This window comes from Miscanthus floridulus, chromosome 10 (genome assembly GCF_019320115.1).
Source record: "Miscanthus floridulus cultivar M001 chromosome 10, ASM1932011v1, whole genome shotgun sequence".
NCBI lineage: Eukaryota > Viridiplantae > Streptophyta > Magnoliopsida > Poales > Poaceae > Miscanthus > Miscanthus floridulus.
This window is the reverse complement of record NC_089589.1, coordinates 132,024,806-132,052,525: the sequence shown is the minus strand read 5'-3', so window position 1 is coordinate 132,052,525 and position 27,720 is coordinate 132,024,806. Positions and strand designations below refer to the sequence as shown.

Below are 27,720 nucleotides of genomic sequence, written 5' to 3'. Positions count from 1 at the left end.
CACAATCGAGATGGAATCCCCGCCAAGTAGCACTTTACTTCACCGTTAGGGCTACTTTGGCAGCAGAGGAGAATTTTCCCCGAGAAAATAGCCCTACGGATGGAAATTTTTGGACTTCTCATTCCCACCTCTTCCCAGGGCAGGTAGCAACGCGTGGGGATAGTTTCCATGTTGCCATTTGGCAACAGGGTGTCCAGTGCAGGGAAATTAAATAAGGACAGCGTACGTGTCCAGTGTCCAGTCTTGCAGCCAAACCAAAGTACGTTTTCACGACCGGAAATACACAGATTTTTTTTTACTGGGAATACTTCAGCCAAAGTACATGCAACAAAATTGAAAACAATGTCTTAGAAAATCAAGAAAAGTCACAATTTTTTTGAACAATATAAGGAAATCACCACAAATCAATGCCAACCACAACATTTTCATGCACATAATGCATGAAAAATCACAAGACCAAAATTTTTTGACATAGTCCAATACATAGAAAATTTAATTCAAGTGGCAAATTCAACTTAGCTAATCCATTCGTCACCAAATCATAGATCATCTCCATCCAGATATCCAAGACATATATGAAAAAATAAATTACGGTTTAATTCCTTTTCATAAGCTTCTCATAGGCACTGCAGCTGCATTCTTCTGACATACCTAAAGTAAACACAAGAAAACACGTTAGCAGCTAGAGACATACCTAGAGTAAACTAATCTAGTGCGGTTAGGATACATCAATTTGAACCAAGGGTAAACTACATGGCATGCCACAGCAAGCAAATTACAGATATGGAAAAGCTGCCGCAGGTTTGCAAAAGCAAACTAAATCTTATAATTTGGCCAACCTGCCTGTAACTCAATCAAATAGGAATGGCTGCTACTGGGAAGACAACAACCTAATAATTCATAAATGTACAAACAACCATTATTTAATGATATCAATGGGTTAGCTAGCTAACTTATTGTATTTATATTGATAACAAAGGCAAACAACAAGCCTACAAATTCCTATCTAGTGAACTTACTGCAGAGTTCAATTCAGTTTCAAGTGGAGAAGTTAGAAGGACTTAAATGCAGATACATGGAACAATGCAACTAAACACTCGTTACACAGCCGATCGACTGTACTTACACACCATCAGTATTAGTATCAGGGAAATATGCATAAAAGCTCAACAAGATATTTGTGGCACCAAGAATCCTTGCCAATAATGTTTAAGCATTTTCCTGAGGACCTAAACACTCATTACACTGTGGGATGAAAACGGAACGGAAATATTCCAAACCGACCGCTTTCGTTTTCTATATTATGATACCGTTTCCGAATTTCATCAAACATAAAAAATTGCCAGTTTCAATTGGTTTCACAACCATTTTCAACCATTTTTTGTACTCTTTAATTGCTAAAATGTAGAAATATCCCGAACCGACCGCTTTCGTTTTCTATATTGTAATTCCGTTTTCGACCGTTTCTGACCGTTTTCATCCTTATTTACACAGCCTATCAACTGTACTGAACTAGGAGGACTTACGAAAGAAGTTTTATGGCCTCGCAAATTGAATAGGCGCTCGATTAAACAATTCAGTCCTGTCAAACCAACAAATCAGGCGCTCCTCTGTCTAATCGAATGGACTTACGGGATAAAATGCACCCAAGACGATATGTAGCCCAATAGGACATAATGTAGCAATACCACAATTTTTAGACATGAGGTAAGGTTGTGCATCATCCGCGAAAGTAGAGCATAAGCGATTAACGCCTATACCTCGCTAGAGACTGATATAAGCTGCAACGCGCAAGGTACAATACTGAGGCTAATAAAATATATTTATAGGAAAATAAGATTGCAAATCGCAAGTTCGCAACAGCTAAACAACAGAACATGGGGTGAATATTTCTTGAGAGACTAGCAGCAAGCATAAAAATTGCAGAGGTGTCAAAAGCCTGAGCACAGGGCATGGGGTGATGTCCCTGGATCCATCGAGAAAAATAAAAACGACAAGCAAGCATCCAGACCTAAGGAAACGCTCTAATCCTTTGACAACTAGTACTAGATTAGAGATGCCATCATGGAGACGGTTGGGAGAAGAAAAGTTGGAAACGAAAGCAACATGCCCCCGCCGGCGCAACCAGCAGCTTGATCTTGGCAGGACAAGGAGGAGAGAGGAAGGGCTCACCAGATCTTGCGACGAGGCCAGTCAGTCACGGAGTAGTGGTGGAGCCATCACGGTCGGGTCGGCGGGCGGCGGACGAAGAGCTGTGCGAGCGGTCGCGATTCGCGAGCGAGTGCACGGGGCGGAGTGGGGAGGAAGATGTGGCCAACCACAGTCCCAAGATCCACAAGAAACAGGTGAGGATAGGATCAGGAAACCCTAGATGCGGTGCAGGGAGATGCAACTGGAAGCGAGCTCACCTGCGGAGACGGAGGCGCTGGTGCCGAAGGTGATGGCGACGGAGGAGAAGTCGAGGCGACGGCGGAGGGGCGGCGACGGGAGTCGAGTCGCGAGAGGGAAAGGGACGGGAATGACGCCGGGTGTCTCGAGGCCAGACATATTTCCCCGTGAAAACCCAGCTCCCGCGGGGCCGAGACACCCGTGTCGCGGGCTTCCAAATCGACCCGAGCGGCGGCCGTGGAAATTCGCCGCGTGGAATTTTACCGCGGGGAAAAGCCCGGGTTCCCGCCGGGGAAGGCTGCTGCCAAAGTAGCCCTTACGGAGCACTTCACAAACAAAAAGAACACATCCACATAAAGTACTTCTTCTCATCGTTGTTTAATTGCTCCTGACAAAGTTAAATTGCAGACTCCTGCATCTGCAAAAATACTAGCAAAGCTACTAAACAGGTCAAATGTTGTGAAAAAAAGCGCTTGAGCTAAAATTTGTTGATATGAAGTTATGAACTACTCAATTGACCACCAAATTATGCAAACAATGACTAAACAATGGACAAATAGCAAGAATAATGATACTCCATGTAATTGACATCTGAAACCTTGCAGTTGCCGTTGTTGCGACGACACAACAACTCATGCCATTGCTGCTGTGTTGACTCAATGAAACAAGAGGTGATTAGCTGCTGTTATCCCTATCACCCTGAAGTGGAGAGGAGAAACTGCAGCAACCGCAGGCAATCCCATCAAGCAGAATAGTGCAAGAAGGAATAAGTAAACTACAGCAGAACCACCCAAGTTGGCCCAACTAAATTACTTGAAAGACAAATCAGAAATGCTTCATCACATTATTGATTTACCTATGCCAGAAAATCTGTACATAAATCAGACAAAAAGATCTGCACTCCTACTGTTGTTATTTCTGTTGTTACATGAAAATCATAAATGGCCTTGGCAAATGCATTGGTTTGCTTGTTCGTAGACAAAAATTTCCTAACTAAACATATTACTTTGCCTAACTAATAAAAGTGATTTCCCTAAGAATAATACTTTGACTAACTAAAAATAGTACTTTGCGTCCAGAATAGCACTTTGATTAAAATTAGAGCAAATACTTTTGCCTAACTAGAAGCAGCAACATTTAACTATGCTATTAGCAAATGAAAAATCATGTTATTGCCTAATGAAAAACTACTTTGACTAATTGAGAAAACATTTCTGCAGCTTGCTAAGGCTAGCTACATGGCTAAACTAACAAAAGTAACCATATCATTGAACCATTGTAGTCCTTGCATTTTTTTCCTAGCAAAACAAGATTCATTTATCTATATTTTGAAGCCATATTTCCATGCGTACATAAATTGCCTATATCAGACTGAAAAAGACATAATTAACCCATTTAAAATGCTTATGAGTTTTGCTAAAACTGCGTACCTCTCTAACAAAAAACATGTATGCAACTCAAAAAAGCATATATTGCTTGCATCATTGGTTTGCGTGATCGTATTCTAACACCAAGCACCAAGCAGGAACTAAAAATCAGTAGAGAAAATGGCAGATCATCATAACATAATAAAACACTACCTAAGAAATTTACCAAGAGAGTTGAGAGAAAGCACCCTGCGTGTGTAAGAAAATGTGCATTCAATATGGTAATATCAAACCGCACAACTGAAGTACTGAAACGAACAGAACGGATGCCGTACAAGCAGATAGTGAAGCTAGTGCATTGGATTTCAGTAATATAATCGAGAATCTGTACCTGAGATCTCTGCAGGTGGCGCCAAGCTCGCAGAGCAGTCGGCCGCTTATGTTGTCGCAATTGAGCAGGAGCAGCTCGTGCAGGCTGGAGCGCGCGAGGCAGCCGATGGCGTCGTCGTCGAGACGAGCGCAGTCCAGGCGCAGGCTCCGCAGGCTCAGGTTCGCGGCAGCAGCGGGCGCAGCAGATCATGCGTCAGGGCCACCTCCTTGAATCAAATCACCCAAAACAACGGAAACGGGGAGCGTGTTAGTCTCTCAGACGCGGGAGAAGCGGAGGTGAGAAGGCGCAAAGGGACGAGAAGATACGGACGAGGAGGTGGAAGGAAGGGAGGAAGGCGAGCGCGTGGGAAGCGCAGGTGCGGAGGCCCCGGCAGGCGGCGGCGGCGAGGAGGGAGAGGGCGTCAAGGCGGGAGAGGACGGCGGCGGGGAGCGCGGCGTCCATCGCCGGCGGGAACGGCTCGATCGGATCTGGAGGGAGAGGCGGGGGCATGGTGGTGGTGGGATTGCAGCAGATTGCTGCGTGTTGTGTTGGTGGGGAGATTGAGATGAGATGCGTGGTGTCGTGGGACGGTGGGGTGGGAGAGAGCACATCACCAGGGTCGCCGTCGCCGGGGGCCGCCGCAGCGGGCGCCCTCGCCCGGGGCCGCTGCTCGCCGGGGGGACGCCGCGCCGCTCCCTCGCCGGGCGCCGTCGCTCGCCGGGAAACGCCGCCGCGAGCGCCGTCGCTGGGGACACCGCCGCGAGTGCCCTCGCCGGGGGCCGCCGCCATGCGTGCCCTCGTCGGAGGCCGCCGAAGCCGCGCCGCTCCCTCGCGTGCGCCCCACCCTCACCTGAGGAAGATGCGGAGATAGAGAGGGGGTGAAGAATGAAGAGTCTTTTACACGGGTGACATTAAGAAAGTTTGTAATTACGCACAGATCATTAAAAAAGTTGAGCTTCCACGAGTGCCATCGGGTTCAACTTCTTTACTCTTCGAGCCATTTCGTCCGCACTCCGTTCATTTTCCACTGTTTGGAGTCCTGACAAGTAGGTCGTCAAAAGATCCAAAATACCCCTCCCATCTCTATCCTCTCGTGCTCTCTCTCGGACTCTCATCCGCACGCGCCCGCGGTGGCCCGGGCGAAGCTCTCCCGTGTCGTGCTCGACGCGGCCAGGGCGGAGGTCCCTTGCGCCTGCACCCGCGGCGGCTGGCCGGGGCCGAGCTCCCCCCCCCCCACGCCCGCGCCCACGGAGGCGAGGACAAGGAAGTCGCGGAGCTCCCCCGCGGCGGCCAGGGTGGAGCTTCCCACGCCCGCGGCGGCCGGTTGGGACCAAGCTCCCCCGTGCTCGCGCCCACGGAGGCGAGGATGAGGAAGTCGCGGAGCTCCCCCGCGCCGTGTCTTTGTGGTGGAGCTCGGCCATGGGCCCATGGCGGTCCTCCAGTCATCCCCTGGAAGGCTGGCGAGCACGGAGTCTTGGAGCCATGCTCGTCTCCATGCGCTGCGCCGCCGTCGAGCGCACCCACGTGCCGCATCAGCGAGCCACGGCGCCAGCATAGGCTACCTGCACTGACCTCCTTCCCGAGTCGTTCCTCGTTCAAGCTCGTTGCGAGGTTCTGCTACACCGACGGCAGACGCTCCGGTGGGATGTGCGACGCCATCCGTGACAATTTGCCGTGGACACCCTTCCCTACCCCCATCGTCAGCCTCCGCCGCCGGCATCATCATCGAGTAGGCGCGTGTCAAAGGCTTGGATCGCATTCATCGGGGTGGTGATGCACTGATGCTGGAGCCGCTGACGGGGCGGCGCGCCATCTTCAAGGATGCAGAGAGCGGGAGCCCCACGGCTTATGCAGCGACGCAGCTTGCATGTCCAAGGCGCGTGTCTAAGGCTTGGATCGCGTTCACCGGCCTATGCAGCGCTAGCTGCCCTCTATATGCGGCTTTGGTCGCCATGGACTCGGCTCCTTTTCGTGCTCCAAATCGTCGACGCGTGTAGACTGAGGACCGTGCTGCTCAGCATCGACATCATTAAGATGTTCGACTTCGGGCCTCCACCTGTCCTCGCACGTAGACGCCGTCGAGTTCACCATGAACTCTATGGACGCACTCCGCCTCCACCACCAGTCTACAGGCGCCACCTCCCGCACGAGGACCCGCCGTCCCCGTGGCTAGGGCGAAGCTCATCAAACGCCGCTCGCGGTGGCTGAGGTGGAGAGGGCGGATGGCGAGCGCACCGATGCTGTTCATGAGGTCGGCGATGGGGCGGTGGGGCAGTGGGGGATGGGTTGCCACAGTGGAGGAAGCCGGGGCGTAGGGAGGCGGCGTCCGCAGCGCCCGCCGTGGGCGCTTGCTAGGCTTCGGGCGCTGGCCGCCTGCGTCGACGCATTTGGGGTGTGCGCGGCTTCTACATCAATGCATGTACGCGCAGGCTCTCCTGAGTCCTAACGTTTTTCCATGGTTGATCAATTTTACCATGATAGTCTATTTCTCCTCTTTTGACTTTGGTATATACTTATGACTCGGACAGTATTTTCCTTTTTCTTGTGTATATAAATATTAAAAAGAAAGAGATCTTCTCTGGAGAAAACACCCCACGTTTTTGGCAAAAGAACATGTTAGTTGATCTCCACCAATAGGCCCAACGGCCTATTGGGCCCTTGCCTCTGCTCCCTGATCGGGGGAGCCCAACCCTAACTGGTTGGTGGGCCCCTGTCGCACAGCACATACAAATAAAGAAGGTGGGGATCGGGGCTCGTTTAACGAGGTTGACCGTGAGCCGCCACACCCACCTACAGAGAAACCCTAAAACCGATCTAAAGTAGTGCTGGAAGCGACGGGATGTGCCCTACCACCACCGTCGCCCCTGTAGGTCTACACCGGCCCCTCTGGACCACCACTGTACCTCGCCACCGAGCCGGAGCTACCTCGACACCGGTGTCCATGAGGTCACGACGCTATTGTCCAAGGCGGATCTACGGGTTACACACAGAGGTACCAATCCTACGATACTAATAATGGTATCAAAGCCAGGTTACAAGTGTGTAAACCTAACTGTAACCGGGTAAAAGCAAAGAAAAGAGTGACCGGGTGAAAGCTCTAGTTTGGTTTTGGTTAATTGATGAAACCCTAAGTGCTAACCTAGTTTATTAAGATGGTCATGAGATAGGTAGCACTACTCTAAGTGATGAAGCAATGGCGAAGATCATGACAATGATGATGGCATGGTGATGGTCAAATGCTTAAACTTGGAAAAGAAGAAAGAGAAAAATAAAAGGCTCAAGGCAAAGGTATAAAATGTAGGAGCCATTTTGTTTTAGTGATCAAGACACTTAGTGAGTGTGATCACATTTAGGATAGATAGCCGTACTATTAAGAGGAGTGAAACTCGTATCGGAATGCGGTTATCAAAGTGCCACTAGATGCTCTAACTCATTGCATATGCATTTAGGATCCAGTGGAGTGCTAACACCCTTGAAAATATTTGTGAAAATATGCTAACACTTGTGCACAAGATGATACACTTGGTGGTGTTGGCACATCTACAAAGGAGGTGGTGTTTGCAGGGTTGAGATGGGTTCAGGAAAATGGAATGCCTATTTTCTATTGCGTCGGATGCAAATTCTTATGGTTGGCACATTGGAGCAAGGGTGAAGAAGTTAGAAGTGAAAACGAGTTGATCGCGAAGATGCTGGCGTCGGTCAACTGACCGGACACTGGGTCTGAAAGCACTGGACCCTAGCAGCGTGCGTCCGGTCAAACTGACAGGTCTGCACAGTACCGAGGGTATTGCACCGGACGCTGGTCTATGTCCGGTCAAGGTGGGCCAGACGCGTCCGATCGAAGAAATATGCCTCGGGGAGCTTACTGGAAACGACCGGACGCTGAGGATTCTGCGTCCGGTCAGTTTTGTCGGAGCGTCCAGTCAGTTAATAGCCGTTGTGATCTGGCGGCTCAAGTTTAACTCAGAATGACACGTGGCTTACATTTGTGGACCGGACGTTGTGTCCAGCGTCCGGTCAGTATGACCGGAGCGTCCGGTCAGAGCGCGATTTGCCTAGTGAAGGGGTATAACGGCTCTATTTGATGGGGGCTCTATTTATAGCCCCATGGCCAGCTCAAGGGATCTCTCTTGCACATTTTCATTGACATAGCAACCTTGTGAGCTTAGCCAAAGTCCTCCCACTCATCTCCATCATTGATTCATCATCTTTGTGAGATTGGGAGAGAATCCAAGTGCATTGCTTGAGTGATTGCATCTAGAGGCACATGGTATTCGTGTTGCGCTGCGGATTTCGCTTGTTACTCTTGGTGGTTGCCACCACCTAGACGGCTTGGTGCAGCGGTGGAGGATCGGCACGAGTTGGTGATTGTTCGTGGCCGTCTCCGGTGATTGTGAGGGGAGTTGTACCTTACCTAGGCGGAGCGCCGAAAGATAACTCTAGTAAATTGCTCGTGTCATTGAGTTACCTCACTCGTGGGTCAGTTCTTGCGGTGTCCTATCAGTGTGGACGAGGTTTGTGAATCACCTCTTAGCCACCGAACCACCAAGTGTTGGTCGACACAACGGGGACGTAGCGTGTTGGCAAGCACGTGAACCTCAGGAGAAAATCGATTGTCTGTTGTCTTTTGCATTCTCCCAGTGATTGGCTTAATCTTCATCTTGTGATTGGTTCATTCCCTACACGTCGGTATAATCATCCTACTCACCTATTTACATTCTTGCAAACTAGTTGATACAAGCTCTTTAGTGTAATTAGAATTGAGAGCTTGCTTTATTATTGTCATTCATCTAGTTGAGCTCTTTAGAGTAGCATGGTTGAGAGCTCTTAGTGAGTAGTTATATAGCAAGTTTGTGTGTCTAAGTAATCATTGCAACTAGAATTGTTGGATAGGTGGCTTGCAACCCTTGTAGAGCTAGAGCAAGTTTGCATTACGCTATTTGTCACACTAATCAAATTGCTCTAGTTGATTTGTAGATTTTTAAATAGGCTATTCACCCCCCTCTAGCCATATTAGGACCTTTCACCGGGGTGGCGGACATCATGGTCTACCGGTCATCACCGCCACCGCACGTGGGGGAAAGAAGCCAGCACCGTTCGACGGCGCACGGTAAAAGTAAAGAACCGAACAGATCCAGTTCGGATCTAAGGAAAGATGAAGAGTGGGTTCGGATTTGGCCAAACCCTAAGACCTAACCCTAATTTTAACCCCAATCCCAAATCGGGTTAATCCCAAAAGAAGAAGGGGAAGAGGAAAGAATTCGGGTTCAACCGATCCCTAACCCTAACTCGCATGGAGAAAGGGAAAAGGGGAAAGTCATTCGGATGAACTCCAAAAGAGAAAAGAAATCAAAGAAAAGAAAGGAAAACAGAAAAGAAAGAAGAAGAGAAATAGGGGTCGGCACACGAACCCTAACCCTAGACCTAAACCCTAATCCCCACCTATCAGATTCGGATAAGAGGAAAAGGAGATCCAAATCCGAAGGGGGAAGGGGTGGACCTACCTCGCCGGCCTTTCGCCGATGCGGGAGAAGAAAGGCTGAACCAGGGTAGCTGCTCGCCAGGCTCGGCAAAGGGGGCACCGTGGCCAGGCCGCTCGACGGCGGCGTGCTCACCCATTGGGGAGCACGCACGCCAGCGAGGGGGCCGGCGACGGCGCCATGGCTGCCTCGCTGGTTGCCTTGCTCCACCGTCCGCTCTTTCACCTGCTCGTCGCTCGGTTGTGGCTGCGCTGCGCTGAGGAGAAAAGAGAGAGAGGCGATGAGAGAGAGAGCACCGGGAAGAATGAAGCTAGGGTTTTCCCCCGGGCATGCGGCGTTGGGGTTTTTAACCGAGCGAAATCGATGGTTGGCTGTCCGATGCTGGATGAACGGCCAAGATTAAATGGGCCAACTCGTGGCCCAATCGGGCGCGCGTGGCCGAATCAATCTCTCATACCATGCTCTAGGTGCTTGCTTCAAACCATACAAAGCCTTCTTGAGCTTGTATACATGGTTGGGTTTCTTCTCATCTTCAAAACTGGGGGTTGCTCAATATATACTAAATCTTTGATGTAGCCATTTAGGAATGCACTCTTCACATCCATTTGATATAGCTTGATGTTGTGGGCACAAGCATAAGCTAGCAAGATTCTAATTGCTTCCAATCTAGCAACCGGTGCAAAGGTCTCCTCAAAATCAATTCCTTGCATTTGTGTGTACCCTTGTGCAACCAATCTTGCCTTATTTCTCACCATAATTCCATCTTGATCTTGCTTGTTCTGGAATACCCACTTGGTGCCAATGACATTGTGACCTCTTGGTCTCTCAACTAATTCCCAAACTTGGTTTCTTTCAAAGTTGTTGAGCTCTTCATGCATGGCATTGACCCAATCACAATCCATCAAAGCTTCTTCTATCTTGGTTGGCTCTATGGATGAGACAAATGAGTAGTGTTCACAAAATGATGCCAATCTTGATCTTGTTTGCACACCACTTCTAATATCACCAACAACTTGATCTAATGGATGATCTCTTACAATATGTGTTGGTTGGAGCACTTGATTGCTTGTACTTGGCCGGTCACTTGCTTGGCTTGCTTGAATTGGACTTGCTTGCACATATTGATCTTGCACATTTCTTGATTGATCATGAGAACCACTAGTGCTTGCTTCACTTGGATTGACTTGCATGCTTGGAGGGGGTTGCACTTGATCTTTGTCATCATTATCAACATCTATCACTTGTTTAGGCCTTATATCACCAATGTCCATCTCTTTCATTGCATTTATCAATTGAACACCTCTCACATCATTAAGGTTGTCTTGTTCATCTTGAGAGCCATTGGTTTCATCAAACTCAACATCATGCACCTCCTCTACTATGCCATGAGTGTTGTTCCAAACTCTATATGCTTTGCTAGTGGTGGAGTAGCCTAGCAAGAATCATTCATTATATTTCTTCTCAAACTTGCTCAATCTTGCACCTTTCTTCAATATATAGCACTTGCAACTAAAAACCCGAAAGTATGCAATATTGGGCTTTCTTCCATTGAGTAGCTCATATGGTGTCTTCTTGAGTAGCTTGTGACAATAGAGACGGTTGCTACAATAGTTGGCGGTGTTGATAGCTTCGGCCCAAAATTGATCACTAACATTGTACTCACTCAACATTGATCTTGCCATATCAATCAAGGTTCTATTCTTTCTTTCAACTAAGCCATTTGATTTAGGAGTGTACTTAGCCGAGAATTGATGCTTGATTCCATACTCATCACATAGATCATCAACTCTTGTATTCTTGAACTCACTTCCATTGTCACTTCTCACTTTCTTGATTGTAGTTTCAAACTTGTTTTGGCTCCTCTTGATGAAGGTCTTGAATATGTCAAATGTTTCACCCTTGTCACTCATGAAGAACACCCAAGTGTATCTAGTGTAATCATCAACAATGACAAATCCATACTTGTTTCCCCCGATGCTTGCATAAGTAGTTGGTCCAAATAGATCCATATGCAACAACTCAAATGCTCTTGTAGTGCTCATCATGCTCTTGTTGGGATGAGTGTTTTCCACTTGCTTTCCAAATTGACATGCACTACAAAGCTTGTCCTTCTCAAAGTGTACATCCTTCAAGCCTCTAACCATGTTGTGCTTTACTAACCGGTCAAGTTGCTTCATTCCAACATGTCCAAGCCTCCTATGCCATAGCCATCCCATACTTGACTTGGAGAACAAACATGTGGTCAATTGAGTCTCTTTTGCATTGAAATCCACCAAATATAAGTTCTCATATCTAAAGCCCTTGAATATGAGATTGCTTCCATCAACACTCACTATCTCCACATCATCAACACCAAATATGCATTTGAATCCCAAGTCACACAATTGAGCCACCGACAATAGGTTGAAATTGAGAGATTCAACTAGCAAGACATTTGAGATGCTCATGTCATTTGATATTGCAATCTTTCCCAAGCCTTGTACCTTGCCTTTGCCATTGTCACCAAATGTGATTGAATCAAATTCTTTGCTTGCACTTGAGTTGATAGAGTTGAACATCCTTGCATCACCGGTCATGTGTTGAGTGCACCCACTATCCAATACCCAATGTCTTCCTCTGGCCTTGTAGTTTACCTACAAAAGAAAATTAATTCTTTTTAGGTACCCAAACCTTCTTGGGTCCTCCAAGGTTAGTAACAAAGCTCTTTGGCACCCAAATAGCCTTCTTCTTTGGGCCAACAATGGGAGTACCAATGAACTTAGCCTTTACTCCATTTGCACCCTTGGTAAGAACATAACAAGAATCAAATTGAATGGAGGATACATTAGCATTGTTCTTGTTCTTATTGTGGCACCTTTGCTCTACATGCCCAACTTGCTTGCATATATAGCAATAGAGACCGTTACCCTTCACAAAGTTGCTCTTGTGAGGTGCAAAGGCCGCCTTGCCCTTCTTGGGGGTATAGCCTAATCCCTTCTTGTTAAGAGAGAACCTTTGGCTACTCAAGCACTTAAGCAAGCGGGCCTCACCACCATAGGCCTTGCCTAGGGCATGAGTAAGCTCATCCACCTCTCTTTTGAGAGTTTCATTTTCCACCATAAGTGAGGCATCACAAGTGAAGCCATCACTAGAAGTAGAAGTGGATGCGGTGTTGCTTGAGCTACACGAGGGGTTAGTGGGAGCAACGATAATAGGTGCATAGAAAGATTCATCAAGAATATCACAAGTAACATCTATGTTGCATGTCTCTACAATATCCTCAATCTTATCTTGAGCTAGGAGGGAGGTATGCTCTTGCTCAAGCTTGGTGTGAGCTTTTTCAAGCTCCTCATGGGCTTCCTCTAGCCTCTCATGAGTCACCTTGAGCTTGTCAAAGGATTGTTCAAGTGCATTGTAGCTCTTGCGTAATTCTTTGTATTGCTCCCTCTTCTTCTCAATATATGATTGAGCATCTTGTAGCATGCACAAGAGCTCCTCCTTAGAGTACTCATCCTCCTCATCACTCTCACTATCACTCTCATCGGATTGTACCTTAGTTGGCTTAGCCATGAAGCATGTCGATGGAGTGTTAAATAGAGAAGGCTTGTTGATGGCGAGGCTTGCCATTGCTTTCTTCTTGATCGTCCTCCTCTCATCATCACTAGCATCATCATCATCATCACTAGAGGAGGAGGTGCCACTATCCCATGTGACAATGTATGAGCCTCCCTTCTTCTTCTTCTTGAATTCCATCTCCTTCTCTTTCTTGTCTTTCTTCTCCTTCTTCTTCTTGTGATCATCATCATCATCACTTTGGAATGGACAAAACGCAATGAGATGATCCTTGCTCTTGCATCTAAAGCATCTTCTTGGTTCCTCTTTGTTCTTGGATGATGCTTTCTTCCTTCTTGCACTATAGCCCTTCTTTTTCATGAACTTGCCAAACCGGCGCACAAAGAGAGCCATCTCTTCATCTTCATCTTCTTGGCTAGAGCTTGATTCTTCACTTGGTTCTTGCATTTTGCTCTTGCCCTTGCTCTTGGATGAAGTAGCCTTGAAAGCCACACTTTTCTTCTTTTCATCCTTTACTTGTTCACCCCCTTCCCTTTCCACACGGTATGTGTCTTGTGTGACAACATCACCTAGTACTTGGGTATGGGTCATAGTGTCCAAGCCCGATCTCACAAGAATAGTCACCAAGGTCTCAAACCTCGGTGGTAGGCATCACAAAAACTTGTGTGAGAAATCTTGATCTTCAATCTTCTCTCCCAAGTTCTTCAAGTCATTGACAATTACTTGTAACCGGTGAAACATCTCCGGTATTGACTCATCTTCCTTCATCTTGAAGCTTGAGAACTTATCTTTGAGGATATATAGCTTGGCACTCTTCATTGACTTGGTGCCCTCATATGATTCCTTCAATCTAGCCCACACATCATGAGCTCTCTCCAAATCCTTGATTTGCTCAAATACTCGCTCATCCATTGCATCATAGATAGCATTGAGAGCAAGATCGTTGCATTGGAGCTTCTCTTCTTCTCTTGGTGTTGGATTATCATTGTCAAGCATCGCAAAATCCTTCTCAACCGCCTCCCACACCTTGCGATTCATTGATTTCAAGTGAGCACACATTTTCCACTTCCAATAATCATAACTCTGTGCCATCGAACTTTAGTGGCTTCCTCACATGATTGATCACCAATTGAGCCATTGACGTTGAAGGTTGTTAAGCCTTGTAAATCAATGACCTCGGCTCTGATACCACTTGAAAGGTCCAAATTGGCTAGAGGGGGGTGAATAGCCTATTTAAAAATTCTACAACGCACTTAAGCAATTTGATTAGTATAACAAACTGGCGTTTGCAAATTGCTCTAGCTCTAAGCTATTCTAGGCAAGCCACCTAACAATGCTAGTAATCAAGATAATATGGCACATAAAACAATCTAGCACACTACCCCTAAGAGGCTACACAAGCTACTACTACAACTACTATACACTAGTAATGAACAAAGTAACGCAAGATAGGTAACGAGGGTGCAAACCATGCCTTCGGGTGTGATGCCACCAACCAATAAGAATACCAATTGTTGTCGTAGTGGCCAATCACCAAGAAATCTCCAACGAACAATACACAATGAGAGACACTCGATTTTTATCGAGGTTCACTCACTTGCTGGTGAGCTAGTCCTCGTTGTGCCGATGCACTCACTTGACGGTTCGCGAGCTAATCGGTATTACACACCGAGCCAACACTTGGCGCCGCACAACCGATCACAAGAGAGGATCCACAAGGCATGATTTCACTAGAGTTACCTTTTGGCACTCCACCGGGGAAGGCACAAGACCCCTCACAATCACCGGGTGTGGCCGGAGACAATCACCAACTCCTCCACACCTCCACCGCTGCTCCAAAGCCATCTAGGCACCGGCAAGTGCCAAGAGTAACAAGAAAACCGCAGCAAATGATCACCCAAGTGCTTCTAGATGAAACTCACACAAGCAATGCACTTGGATTCACTCAATCTCACAAGGAGTATGCAATCTTGCAAGAGAGATGAGCGGGGAGGGCTTGAGAGGGCTCACAAGGATGTCACAATGATCAAAGAGTCCAAGAGTTGCAGCCCATGGCCAGCCAACCACTATTTATAAGCCCCAAGCCAACTCCCAACCGTTATCTCACGAAAACACCAACCGGACCGGTGGGATCGACCGGACCGAGGGGCAACCAGACCAATCACCTCGGGTTCGGTTGCTCCCCTAGCGAATCCCCGCACGCCACATGTTCGGCTTAAATTCAAATGACCATTGCCGCCTATACTGTTCTTTCACCACAACCAGACCGAGCAGCCGAACTGAGGCAACCGGACCAACGCGCCTCGGTCCAGGTTCCTCTGCTCGGCCCATCATGCTATGCCACGCATCCCTTTTAAATCCATTCGACCGTTGGGGTGCACAACAGAAAACACCCACGCGTCCGGACCCTGCAACCGGACCGCAACAGTAGACCAGCCGGACCAATCAACACGCGTGTCTGGTTCAAGGGTCATGTTAGCACTCTAGGTTCCATGCACATATGCTCGATGCAAATTACACCTAGTTGCACTTGGGTAGGCATTTGACTATGATTCTCCCCTCTTCATAGTACGGCTATCTACCCTAAATGTGATCACACTCTCTATAGTGTCTTGATCACTAAAACAAAATGGCTCCTATCAATATACCTTTGCCTTGAGCCCATTTTATTTTTCTCTTTCTTCTTTTCCAAGTGTTGAAGAGCTTGTTCACTTGTGGACTTACACCATCACCTCCATGGTTGCCATCATGATCTCCACCACTTGGCTTGGACCACCCTCACATATGCTACACACACTTAGCAATAGGGTTAGTCCAAAGGTTTCATCAATTAACCAAAACCAAACTAGGACTTTCACTCTCTTCTTCCTTCTTCAACTTGAGCTTCTCAATGTTGGAGCAAGTATTTGCAAGATGTCCCACTTCATGGCATCAATAGCACATGGAATGGGAGATCTTCTTTTGCAATAGCTTCTTCATCTTCTTTGCTCTCTTTCTTTCCTCTTTGGTCATGTCCTTCTTGCTCTTGTTGAAACCAAGGCCACTCTTGTCACCATAGCTTCTTTGAGTCTTCATCATATGCTCAAAGGTGACTTTGGAGTTGTAGCACCTCTCCAACTTGTTGCTCAAATTCTTCACTTCCTTTTTAAGCTTATTGTTCTCCTTCAAAAGGTTAGTCTCACAAGACATAGAAGAAGAACAAGCATCTATATTTGAAGAACATGGCATACCAAGTAAATCATCACAAGAGGTGGATACACTCTTCTTGCCTACATCACAAGGGTTAGCAACATGTGATTGATCATTTGACCGAAGTGATGAGCTCTCACTAGTTTTAATTTCTTCATTGGAAAGCTTGTTAGTGAGAAAAGCATGGTCTTGCACCAAGTTCTCATGAGCAACATTAAGCTCCTCATGAGTCAATTTTAGCTCCTCATGTGAACAACTTATGACATAAAGTAGATGCTTTTGTTGTTCACATGTGTCCTTTAGAAAAGAGTTTTCAATTTTCAATTTCTTTGTTTTATTCATCTCCTTTTCTAAAGCCTTAGTGAGTCTACATACAAGCTCAAAATTTGGATCATCACGATCAACAACCACATTACCAATTGATACCTTAGCGTCACCTTGTGATGTGAAGCAATGTGGTGATGTTGGAGAGCTTGTAGAAGCATCACTCTCATAGCCATCATCAAGTGTGCTTGAGGTAGAGTCATCACTTGCATCACTTGTGGCATCAACATCTCCCTTGTCAAGTGATCTTGTGGTAGCATCAACATCATCATCACTTGACCATGAGGAGGAGCACTCTTCCACAATCATGGAGTTGTGGATATGATCAACATCCTCATGCACCTCCTCTTTGGGCTCATCCTCCTTCTTGAACTTGCCATCATCCCATTTGGAGGAGTCACCAAAGGTGTGCTTGATGGATTCCCACGTTTCATGCGTGGTTCCCCTGTAGTTTACCTTATGAAGCATCTTAAAGCTCAAAGCATCAATTATGAAAAGATATGCATCGGAATCAAGATCAAATACAACCTTTTGAGCTTTGGTTAGATTCTTATGGTCCAAAACGTGAGTGAGACCACTAGTAACAACCCACCAAAACTTAGGTCCCATGGGACGAAAACCATCAAGCATGTGGTGCTTCCACCGTGCAAAGTGTGTGCTATAAAAAATGTGTGTCTCACAACAATCTATCCCAATAGACGCCATCCTCTCAGGGTCGGTGAAGACCACAAAAGAGAGACCAAGCTCCGATACCACGTGTAGGGTCAAGATGACGGACTAGAGGGGGGTGAATAACCCTTTCTAAAACTTAAATGTACCGGCTAACCGAAACAAATACGGAAATTAAATTATCGGTCTAGCCAAGACTACACCCCTCTATCTATAGCTCAAGCACCATAAAAGATCCTAATCAAGCAACAAAGGTGCTCGGGCTAGCTAGAGCTCACCTAAACAATTCTAGATGCAAGGTCACACAAATCTAAGCAACTAGTACTACAAGCAAGAGGGAGCTCCTACACACTAGTAAGCAAAAAGCACTAAGCAACCTAAGCTCACTAGCAATGCTCAATGACAAGGCTACACAAGCCAAATCAAGGAGCTTAAACCACTTAGCTACACAAGCTAAGCAAAGCCACTAACTAGCAATACTACACAAGTAAACTAGTTAGCTAGGGATCTACTTCTATGCTACACAAGCTAGAAGACAACTAGAGAGCTACACAAGCCAACTAGTTGCACGAAGGCAACTTCACAAGCACAAAGTATATATGAATGATCTAGCTTGTGTATAAGGATGCAAACCACCGAGAAGAGTAGAAGACAATGTTGACACGGTGATTTTTCTCCCGAGGTTTACTTGGTTGCCACCAAGCTAAGTCCCCGTTGTGTCGACCAACACTCCGTGGTTCGGTGGCTAATTAGCGTTCACTAGCCAAGCCCTAGACTAGGGCACCACAAGAACCTACCGCTGAGTAAGGTAACCAACACTCCATGGTTCAGTGGCTAATAGGTGTTGCACCAACCTAGCCCAACACTTGGGCACCATAAGAACCTACCCGAGTGAGGTATACTCAATGACACGGTCTACTAGAGTTGCTCTTCGTGATCTCCGCGGGGCGAGCACAATACCCCCTCACAAAGCTCCGGAGCCACGCACAATCTTCCCACGTGCTTCGACAGAGACCACAACCACCAAGCCATCTAGGAGGTGGCAACCTCCAAGAGTAATGAGCACCACCGGCTTGCAACTAGATCACCTAGTGCCACACGATGCAATCTCTCAACGCAACGCACTAGAGATCACTCACTCGCAATCGATTCACAATCTAGCATGCAAGAGTGAGTTAGAGGGCTTAGGAACCAAGCACAACTAGTGGCAACACATGCCCAAGGTGCTCAACCCATGCCCAAGCCGGCCACCACCTCTATTTATAGCCCCCATGCCAAATAGAGCCGTTGGGCAAAATTTACACAGTCTGCGTGGGCACCGGACCATCACTGTTCACGGTCCTATGCACCGGACGGTGCACCAGACCACTCTAATGGTCAAATTCCAATGGCTATATCGAACTAGCCGTTGCCCTGTCAGAGCACTGAACACCCTGTCCGGTGCACCGAACTGCCTATCCGGTGACCCTCAAGCCGAGTGCACGGCTTCGAACCTCTCTGGAAAAATAGGGCGGTGCACTTGTCCGATGCACCTGGACCGCCTGTCCGGTGCACACCAGACGTACACATGCCACCCCCAAACAAGTGCACAAACCCTAGCTGCTCGGCAAGCCATTTTTGTGAGCACTGGACAGCCTGTCCGGTGCTCTTTGGCAGCCAGACCAGCGCTCACTAAAACGGCCATAACTCTTTGCTCCGAACTCCGATTTCGATGATCTTGGACATTTTAGAAAGCTTATTCAGAGGGCTACATAACCCACAAGAATGCTTGATCCAAAACACAATGGATCAAAGCAGATTTCCAATCCAAGAGCCATCCTATAGTTAGGAGCACACCGAAAAACCTTTTCTTCAACCCTTTAGCAAAAGTGCCAACTCCACAAGTTTACCAACAAGTGTGTGAGAGAGTTAGTATTTTCACAATCATTTTTTAAAGGGTTTTTCACTTGCTCTTGCCACACCACTCGATCCTAGCAACGTCACGATGTTAGATCACTCAAGTGACACTAGATGACCGATATGCAAACAAGTTTGCCCCTCTTGATAGTACGGCCATCTATCCTAAACCCGGTCAAGCACTTCTCTACTCAACCTTAGACCGGTGAAATGGAAAAGCCCTAGGTTATACCTTTGCCTTGCGCTTTCCATTCCATCTTCATCACCACCGCCGATGTTGATGCAACACATGCACCAACCATCATCAAGAATGATATGATCCACTTCATATCATCACATGGCTTTTGGTCCATCGATCCTCGACTTCACTTGCTCTTCACCATTGCTTCGGTCCTTCGGCGCCAAGTCTTTGCTCAAGCCTCCCGACACTCGGTACCAACGGCTTCAAAGCCTCCAACTTGCCCTTCACCATCACAATCGGTCCATCAAGCCAAGTCTTGTCTTTATCTTCTCCACCTAGCCACATGACTCCATGTCATGTCTCATGCATTAAGCTCCTCCATCACATGTGTGAGCTAAGCAACGAATCCAAGCCATTTCCACCTCCATGGCATAGTTGCTCACACATAAATACCAGTGGACTAATCACATGTGTATCTCACAATAAACACAATTAGTCTACCTAGGTTGTCACTCAATTATCAAAATCAAACAAGAACCTTTCATGCCTGTACAACAAACTCCTACCACTCCATCGCTATCAAGCTCAAACACACCTTCACTACATGATGCAAAAATACTTCAGCTGTTCTGACAAAACTGGTGCCAACCAGGTGAGTAAAAAAATGCATCTACTACTGCATTCGTCATTCCACAAGTGATAATATTTGCCATTTTCCTATTTCCTATCCATATCAGGAAACTGATGGTGATCTCTCACCAAAAAAATTCAAGGCTGTATGAGTTTTTTAATGACAACGAAAAGTTATTCGCTGCCTCCCACTTCGTCTAAAAGGTCCTAATTGCACACATGCTCTTAATTTTAAGCAAAAAAATGACCCCTGTCTATTGTTAACAGCATGAAAAAAGAGAGTAGCACAACTAAAACACTTTACATTCTTAGTAACTGTACTTCATCATCTAATAATAGGAAAATGCTTCTAGAGAAAAGCGGTCCTTCTGGACCTCCTGCTTCCAAAAAAATCAAGTGATTTAGGTCAGTTCTTCTTTACACAGAAAATATTATTGCTATTAGTATATATATGTACAACACTAATCCTTACCAGCATTTTCTGTTCTAAGTGCCTTCTTGCAGCTTCTGAACCAAGTGATGTTGGTTGTTTACTCCTTTTTGCAATGAAGATGGACTTCCTTCCAAACACATTCAGCTAGTTGCTGGTAGATCTAGGATCAGCTCATAAAGCAAATAATCTTGCTTTTGACCATGCTTTTTTTTTGGCAATGAAGGTGAACTTCCTTCCAAGCACTTTCAGCCAGTTACTGCTAATCACTGGGATCTACCACGTACCCGAACCTTAGCATTAAAGCAAGAACAAGCTCAAGTACCATCTGTATATGAAATGACGGCTGTGCTCACTACCTATCAGAGAGCTGTATTCTATGTTGTAAATAACCAGTATGCTATATAGAACTTTCAAAACTATAAGCATAAGTTATCTAGAACAATGCTGTACTTATATGTGCCATCTTTGCTTACCTATTTCATCTAGAACAATGCTATACACTACGTAAAAAACATTTTTTAGGGGCGGTTGGTAAGCCACTGTAGGGGCGGTTTTGCCAGCCGCCCATATGAAAGGGCGGCTACAAATCGCTGATTTATAGGGGCGGTTCCCAGACCGCCCCTACAAATTAATTTGTAAAGGCGGCTGGTACTGTAGCCGCCCCTACAAATCGATTTCTTGGGGCGGTCTAGGAACACGAGCCGCCCCTACAAATCGATTTGTAGGGGCGGCTACAGTACCAACCGTCCTTACAAATCATTTTTTCGCCAAAAAAAATTTAAATTTACAATAATATCAGCTTACATCAACAGCAACATTGATGCAACAGTCTTCTTCATGGTACCTTGATGGAACTACTGCATTGCATTCACAAGGAGGGGCACAACAGATCACCTAACATCAGCACTATCTTATATACAATGCCAACACATAATGTCGAAGGTGGTTGGCTACTCAAGAACAACAGGCAGACACCAAATAAAAAGTATATCCATCAGAAAATGGTGTCTACTGTCAGCCTCCTCTTGGGAGGTGACTTCTCGATTATCTGCTTCTGCATGTCCATATCAGCTGACAGAAACCTATTTGCTATCGACTCCATATCATCTTCGTCAGTCACAATCGCCTGTAGTCAACAACTGAAGTGAATCAAATGAACTTTGCTAAGCAGCATGCTTTTCAGGCAACAGTAATTCAGTAATAAACTTGAAAAGCTCAAACGGTAGCTCAAATCACCTTGAAATATTTGCTTAGTGCCATCCGATCCAAAGCTTTGATCATGCATCTCCTGTCAAGGGATGATGCGACAGCACGAGGTATCCCTGCTGTCTGAACAGCATCCAGCCATTCTCTCAATCCTTCTACAGGTGTATCGAGCTGAATGAAACGAGTAATTAGTTATAGGTGATAAACTTCAAGTAAGCAGCACAGTTTACAAAAGGCAGCACAACTTACTTTGAACAGGTTCTCATAGTACAGCTCTATAAGGCGTGCCTTCAGTTTTCCATTTTAGCTTCCTCTTTTGCCCAGTACAAAACCTGGATGGACAATGTAGAATTGCTAGTGAATGCCAAACAAAATGAAATGGAGATACCAAGTGAGAGAGCATGCATTTTTACTTTTCCACCTCTTAATTTTCTGTTGAGAAATCAGGTGGAACAATCGAGTTGCAAAAAGATACATCAATTGATCATGAAGGAATGGTGACAAATTCAATGATACATGATATGGTCGTATGCAACAAACTCGCACCTTTCTAAGAACATGGTCAGCAGCACCATGAAGAATGCTTTTCCGGACATGAGCAGCACTTGGGATATCCTTGCCTACACAAAACAAAGAACCTTAACAACTATATCAAGGTAGCATCCAAGAACATTGAGATGAATATCAATTCAATGACTATGAGAAGTTAATAAGAGAATTATTGTTTTCCGGGTGCAGTAAGCTCAAGAAAATGCCCACAACTGAAGAAAGTTAACATTACAGAGATGTTCTTGGACACCAAATAGATATATTGGATATGGGAATCTAACTCATGATGATGTATACTTTTGTTTAAAACAAAAGTTAACATTACAGAGATGGTTTATTGCCATTGTCACACTACTTTCTTCCCATGGTCTGTCGGTAGAGCCCATATTACCTAAAAGCAAAGTCATATTCCAAAATAGCAAAGTTATATTCACTGTGAAAGCTATAGAATAGGAATCAAACAAGGAAGCCAATACATAGATACAGTTCAAAATTTTAAAAAGAAGTAAATCAAAATACCCTGATATTGAAGTGGGTCCATGTAATAGATTACGTTGCTAGCAAGCCCTGCTCTACTACCTTTGCTGCTCTGCAGGCTGCTGCAGGCAGGGCCGCTCGCTTCATCACCGGCTGGTCAGCTACCTTTGCCCCTGCAGGAAGATGTTGCTTGACGAACCAATCACACATAATTTCAGTAAGAGTGATATGAAGAACCACATTAGATGTACCATTCCATGTGTAAGCTAAGGTATAAGAACATTAACAAAGATACTAGTAGCTTGGACCTCACGACAAGTATAATAGAAGAAAGGATATTAAACTTGCAATATTACATTTTGATTCAAGAATATTAAACTTGCAATACTTGTAGTTAAGCAACAACTTGCTGTTTTGGAAATAGAGTAAAGAGGATCGCATATATTTATAATCTAAAAAAACTATATTTATAATCTGAAAAAAACTATTGAGGCAAGGAACAATATGTAGTCCAAAGGACCTATGAATGTACAGATAGTAAAATCTTCAAAAAAAATTGTGCAATGTGCACATGTTTTTTTTGGGAACTGCATTTTTCTATTCGAATCATGTACAGAAGACTGTAGTTAGGTTCATAGTTTGAGGTTCAACAGTAAGTATAGAAGTAGGGAAAATATTCACAGGAACACCATGGCAATCTGTCAGAGCTATTGCCTACAAAGTCAAACTACTTCAGCTAAGAAAAAAACAGAACTTTTTCTTTGCAGGCTGGGCATATAAGATGGAAGAAATACTAAACTTGTATAGATAAGGATCACTCAAACTGAACCTGTATACGAAAACAAAAAAGAAATCAATCTGAAGTCCATGACAAAAAAATGCAGGAACTAATAAAAATAAAAGAACATATGCAGAAGAGCAAAGATATAATGACATTGCCATCACAAAAACATATTGTGAAGGGATCAGACATAAAGAAAATATTTTTTTTTGGTATGACGGTTCATAGAAGGACCAGCTCAAAAGGATGCCTACAGGTTTTCCTAAACCCACAGTTTGAGATTGTTGATCGTTGGCACACATTCTATTAATTAAAAGCAGAAAAACACAGAAGTTAGGTTATAAAAATAATGAAAGGATGAGTACCTTTCTATCTTTTATCTTTTTTTCCAGGATAATGTTCTTCAGGTTTCTGTCGTCTTGTAGCTTCTGTTCTCTATAAGCAAATCTAATTATCATTACCAATGAAATTGAAAAGGAAAGCAACATATGATGAATAAACTCCCTTAGAAAATATAACTAATCATTATTAACAACAAGAATGAAAAATAAAACACTACTTGGTTATTAAGCATTCCAGTCGAAAGCATCAAGTAGGATACAACTAACTATTACTCAAGGTAAAATGGTGGATCAACAGACCAACGTTTCGCTTGCCATCTACAACAAACTAAAAATATTTCCTACTTTCTTGACACTAACAACATTTCATACCAGAGTGGATGTAGCCGCCGGAGGAGGAGGAGCTCCCTGGCCGCCGAGCTCACCACGCCCGGCATCGATACGGACTCCAGGCCCTGTGCCGCCACCAGACTTCATTACAACATATGTGTTCAAAGCACTAGCCTCACGACAAGTATAATAGAAGAAAGGATATTAAACTTGCAATATTACATTTTGATTCAAGAATATTAAACTTGCAATACTTGTAGTTAAGCAACAACTTGCTGTTTTGGAAATAGAGTAAAGAGGATCGCATATATTTATAATCTGAAAAAACTATATTTATAATCTGAAAAAAACTATTGAGGCAAGGAACAATATGTAGTCCAAAGGACCTATGAATGTACAGATAGTAAAATCTTCAAAAAAAAAATTGTGCAATGTGCACATGTTTTTTTTGGGAACTGCATTCTTCTATTCGAATCATGTACAGAAGACTGTAGTTAGGTTCATAGTTTGAGGTTCAGCAGCAAGTATAGAAGTAGGGAAAATATTCACAGGAACACCATGGCAATCTGTCAGAGCTATTGCCTACAAAGTCAAACTACTTCAGCTAAGAAAAAAACAGAACTTTTTCTTTGCAGGCTGGGCATATAAGATGGAAGAAATACTAAACTTGTATAGATAAGGATCACTCAAACTGAACCTGTATACTGAAAACAAAAAAGAAATCAATCTGAAGTCCATGACAAAAAAATGCAGGAACTAATAAAAATAAAAGAACATATGCAGAAGAGCAAAGATATAATGACATTGCCATCACAAAAACATATTGTGAAGGGATCAGACATAAAGAAAATATTTTTTTTTGGTATGACGGTTCATAGAAGGACCAGCTCAAAAGGATGCCTACAGGTTTTCCTAAACCCACAGTTTGAGATTGTTGATCGTTGGCACACATTCTATTAATTAAAAGCAGAAAAACACTAGAAGTTAGGTTATAAAAATAATGAAAGGATGAGTACCTTTCTATCTTTTATCTTTTTTCCAGGATAATGTTCTTCAGGTTTCTGTCGTCTTGTAGCTTCTGTTCTCTATAAGCAAATCTAATTATCATTACCAATGAAATTGAAAAGGAAAGCAACATATGATGAATAAACTCCCTTAGAAAATATAACTAATCATTATTAACAACAAGAATGAAAAATAAAACACTACTTGGTTATTAAGCATTCCAGTCGAAAGCATCAAGTAGGATACAACTAACTATTACTCAAGGTAAAATGGTGGATCAACAGACCAACGTTTCGCTTGCCATCTACAACAAACTAAAAATATTTCCTACTTTCTTGACACTAACAACATTTCATACCAGAGTGGATGTAGCCGCCGGAGGAGGAGGAGCTCCCTGGCCGCCGAGCTCACCACGCCCGGCATCGATCCGGACTCCAGGCCCTGTGCCGCCACCAGACTTCATTACAACATATGTGTTCAAAGCACTAGCCTCACGACAAGTATAATAGAAGAAAGGATATTAAACTTGCAATATTACATTTTGATTCAAGAATATTAAACTTGCAATACTTGTAGTTAAGCAACAACTTGCTGTTTTGGAAATAGAGTAAAGAGGATCGCATATATTTATAATCTAAAAAAACTATATTTATAATCTGAAAAAAACTATTGAGGCAAGGAACAATATGTAGTCCAAAGGACCTATGAATGTACAGATAGTAAAATCTTCAAAAAAAATTAGTGCAATGTGCACATGTTTTTTTTGGGAACTGCATTCTTCTATTCGAATCATGTACAGAAGACTGTAGTTAGGTTCATAGTTTGAGGTTCAGCAGCAAGTATAGAAGTAGGGAAAATATTCACAGGAACACCATGGCAATCTGTCAGAGCTATTGCCTACAAAGTCAAACTACTTCAGCTAAGAAAAAAATAGAACTTTTTCTTTGCAGGCTGGGCATATAAGATGGAAGGAATACTAAACTTGTATAGATAAGGATCACTCAAACTGAACCTGTATACGAAAACAAAAAAGAAATCAATCTGAAGTCCATGACAAAAAAATGCAGGAACTAATAAAAATAAAAGAACATATGCAGAAGAGCAAAGATATAATGACATTGCCATCACAAAAACATATTGTGAAGGGATCAGACATAAAGAAAATATTTTTTTGGTATGACGGTTCATAGAAGGACCAGCTCAAAAGGATGCCTACAGTTTTCCTAAACCCACAGTTTGAGATTGTTGATCGTTGGCACACATTCTATTAATTAAAAGCAGAAAAACACAGAAGTTAGGTTATAAAAATAATGAAAGGATGAGTACCTTTCTATCTTTTATCTTTTTTCCAGGATAATGTTCTTCAGGTTTCTGTCGTCTTGTAGCTTCTGTTCTCTATAAGCAAATCTAATTATCATTACCAATGAAATTGAAAAGGAAAGCAACATATGATGAATAAACTCCCTTAGAAAATATAACTAATCATTATTAACAACAAGAATGAAAAATAAAACACTACTTGGTTATTAAGCATTCCAGTCGAAAGCATCAAGTAGGATACAACTAACTATTACTCAAGGTAAAATGGTGGATCAACAGACCAACGTTTCGCTTGCCATCTACAACAAACTAAAAATATTTCCTACTTTCTTGACACTAACAACATTTCATACCAGAGTGGATGTAGCCGCCGGAGGAGGAGGAGCTCCCTGGCCACCGAGCTCACCACGCCCGGCATCGATCCGGACTCCAGGCCCTGTGCCGCCACCAGACTTCATTACAACATATGTGTTCAAAGCACTAGCCTCTTCTCGGAGCCAAACCTATATCCCTATGTGACCACAAAATGAATGAAGTTATAGAATAGGCTGAGAACATGTAGAGTTCAATACTGAGCTTATATGAAAAGACATCCAGAGTTCAATAGCTATTACAGATTACGATGGTACACCTAATTTCTCCTTTCTTAAGGTGATAACATGCATAGTTCAGATCACTGCACAACATCTTCATATTCTTACTCCGTTGTTCAGTTTCAAAGACCAACTGTAAGTACGACAGCATAATGTTCTTAGCCAATTTTTAATCTCTACTAGTATAGAGTAGATAGACTAAAAAAACTATCATATCCTTCAGAAGGAAAATACATATCAAATTTCTAATCTCTACTAGTACAGAGACGATAGAATATGACAGATTCAGCCATCTCTTTACACACATTTGGCCATATCTTCCTTTGAGCAGAGGCATTGTCCAAGAAGGGGAAGAACGAATCTACAGTTCACCTGCCAGTTGCTGCCGTCGCAAGCTCCTAAGAGCACCGCAGCCGAAGGAGCTCCCTGGCCGCCGAGGTCGTCGACAGCGGATCTGGCCGCGCCGCCACGAGAGGCATGCCATGGGGAATAGATGGCCGGATCCATGCCTCACTCAATCCACGCCGGAGCGCCGCGGGGCTGGTGAGAGGGCGAGGTACGGGGCTGTGGGGAAGAGGGCACAGGTGCAGGGCTGCAAGGGCTGAGGGAGCGCTGGTGTGGGGCTGCAGGTGCTGCGAT

At 44.6% G+C, this 27,720-nt stretch overlaps 2 protein-coding genes, 1 long non-coding RNA gene and 1 pseudogene across 4 annotated transcripts; all 4 read right to left on the bottom strand.

Moving 5' to 3' along the window:
* Nucleotides 1-502: 502 nt before the first annotated feature.
* On the bottom strand, nucleotides 503-5,011 carry LOC136485735 (uncharacterized). 2 transcript variants are annotated; one of them, XR_010766534.1, is made up of 5 exons: nucleotides 4,740-5,011; nucleotides 4,147-4,351; nucleotides 2,409-3,106; nucleotides 2,173-2,252; nucleotides 503-651 (listed from the first exon to the last, which is right to left on the bottom strand). It is a non-coding gene; the product is annotated as an uncharacterized lncRNA (long non-coding RNA). The 2 variants fall into 2 exon arrangements; XR_010766535.1 differs by lacking the exon at nucleotides 4,740-5,011 and adding an exon at nucleotides 4,456-4,733.
* An 8,797-nt stretch (nucleotides 5,012-13,808) lies between these two features.
* On the bottom strand, nucleotides 13,809-14,249 carry LOC136489661 (uncharacterized). Its single transcript, XM_066486238.1, has one exon. It carries the CDS (start codon nucleotides 14,247-14,249, stop codon nucleotides 13,809-13,811), a length of 441 nt encoding a protein of 146 aa, XP_066342335.1.
* Nucleotides 14,250-16,088: 1,839 nt separating this feature from the next.
* LOC136489660 (uncharacterized) lies at nucleotides 16,089-17,138 on the bottom strand. The gene is made up of 2 exons (XM_066486236.1): nucleotides 16,722-17,138; nucleotides 16,089-16,319 (listed from the first exon to the last, which is right to left on the bottom strand). The coding sequence occupies exons 1-2, from the start codon at nucleotides 17,136-17,138 to the stop codon at nucleotides 16,089-16,091; spliced, it is 648 nt and encodes a 215-aa protein (XP_066342333.1).
* Nucleotides 17,139-27,479: 10,341 nt separating this feature from the next.
* Nucleotides 27,480-27,720, bottom strand: part of LOC136489659 (scarecrow-like protein 14) — a 19,976-nt pseudogene continuing 19,735 nt past the window's right edge.

Coding starts and splice junctions, on each gene's coding strand:
- LOC136489661 (XM_066486238.1), bottom strand. CDS start 14,249: ATGGCACAGAGTTATGATTATTGGAAGTGGAAAATGTGTGCTCACTTG.
- LOC136489660 (XM_066486236.1), bottom strand. CDS start 17,138: ATGCTTCATAAGGTAAACTACAGGGGAACCACGCATGAAACGTGGGAA. Junction 16,320..16,721: donor ATGATCCAAATTTTGAGCTT/GTATGTAGACTC, acceptor AACCTTTTGAAG/GAGAACAATAAGCTTAAAAA.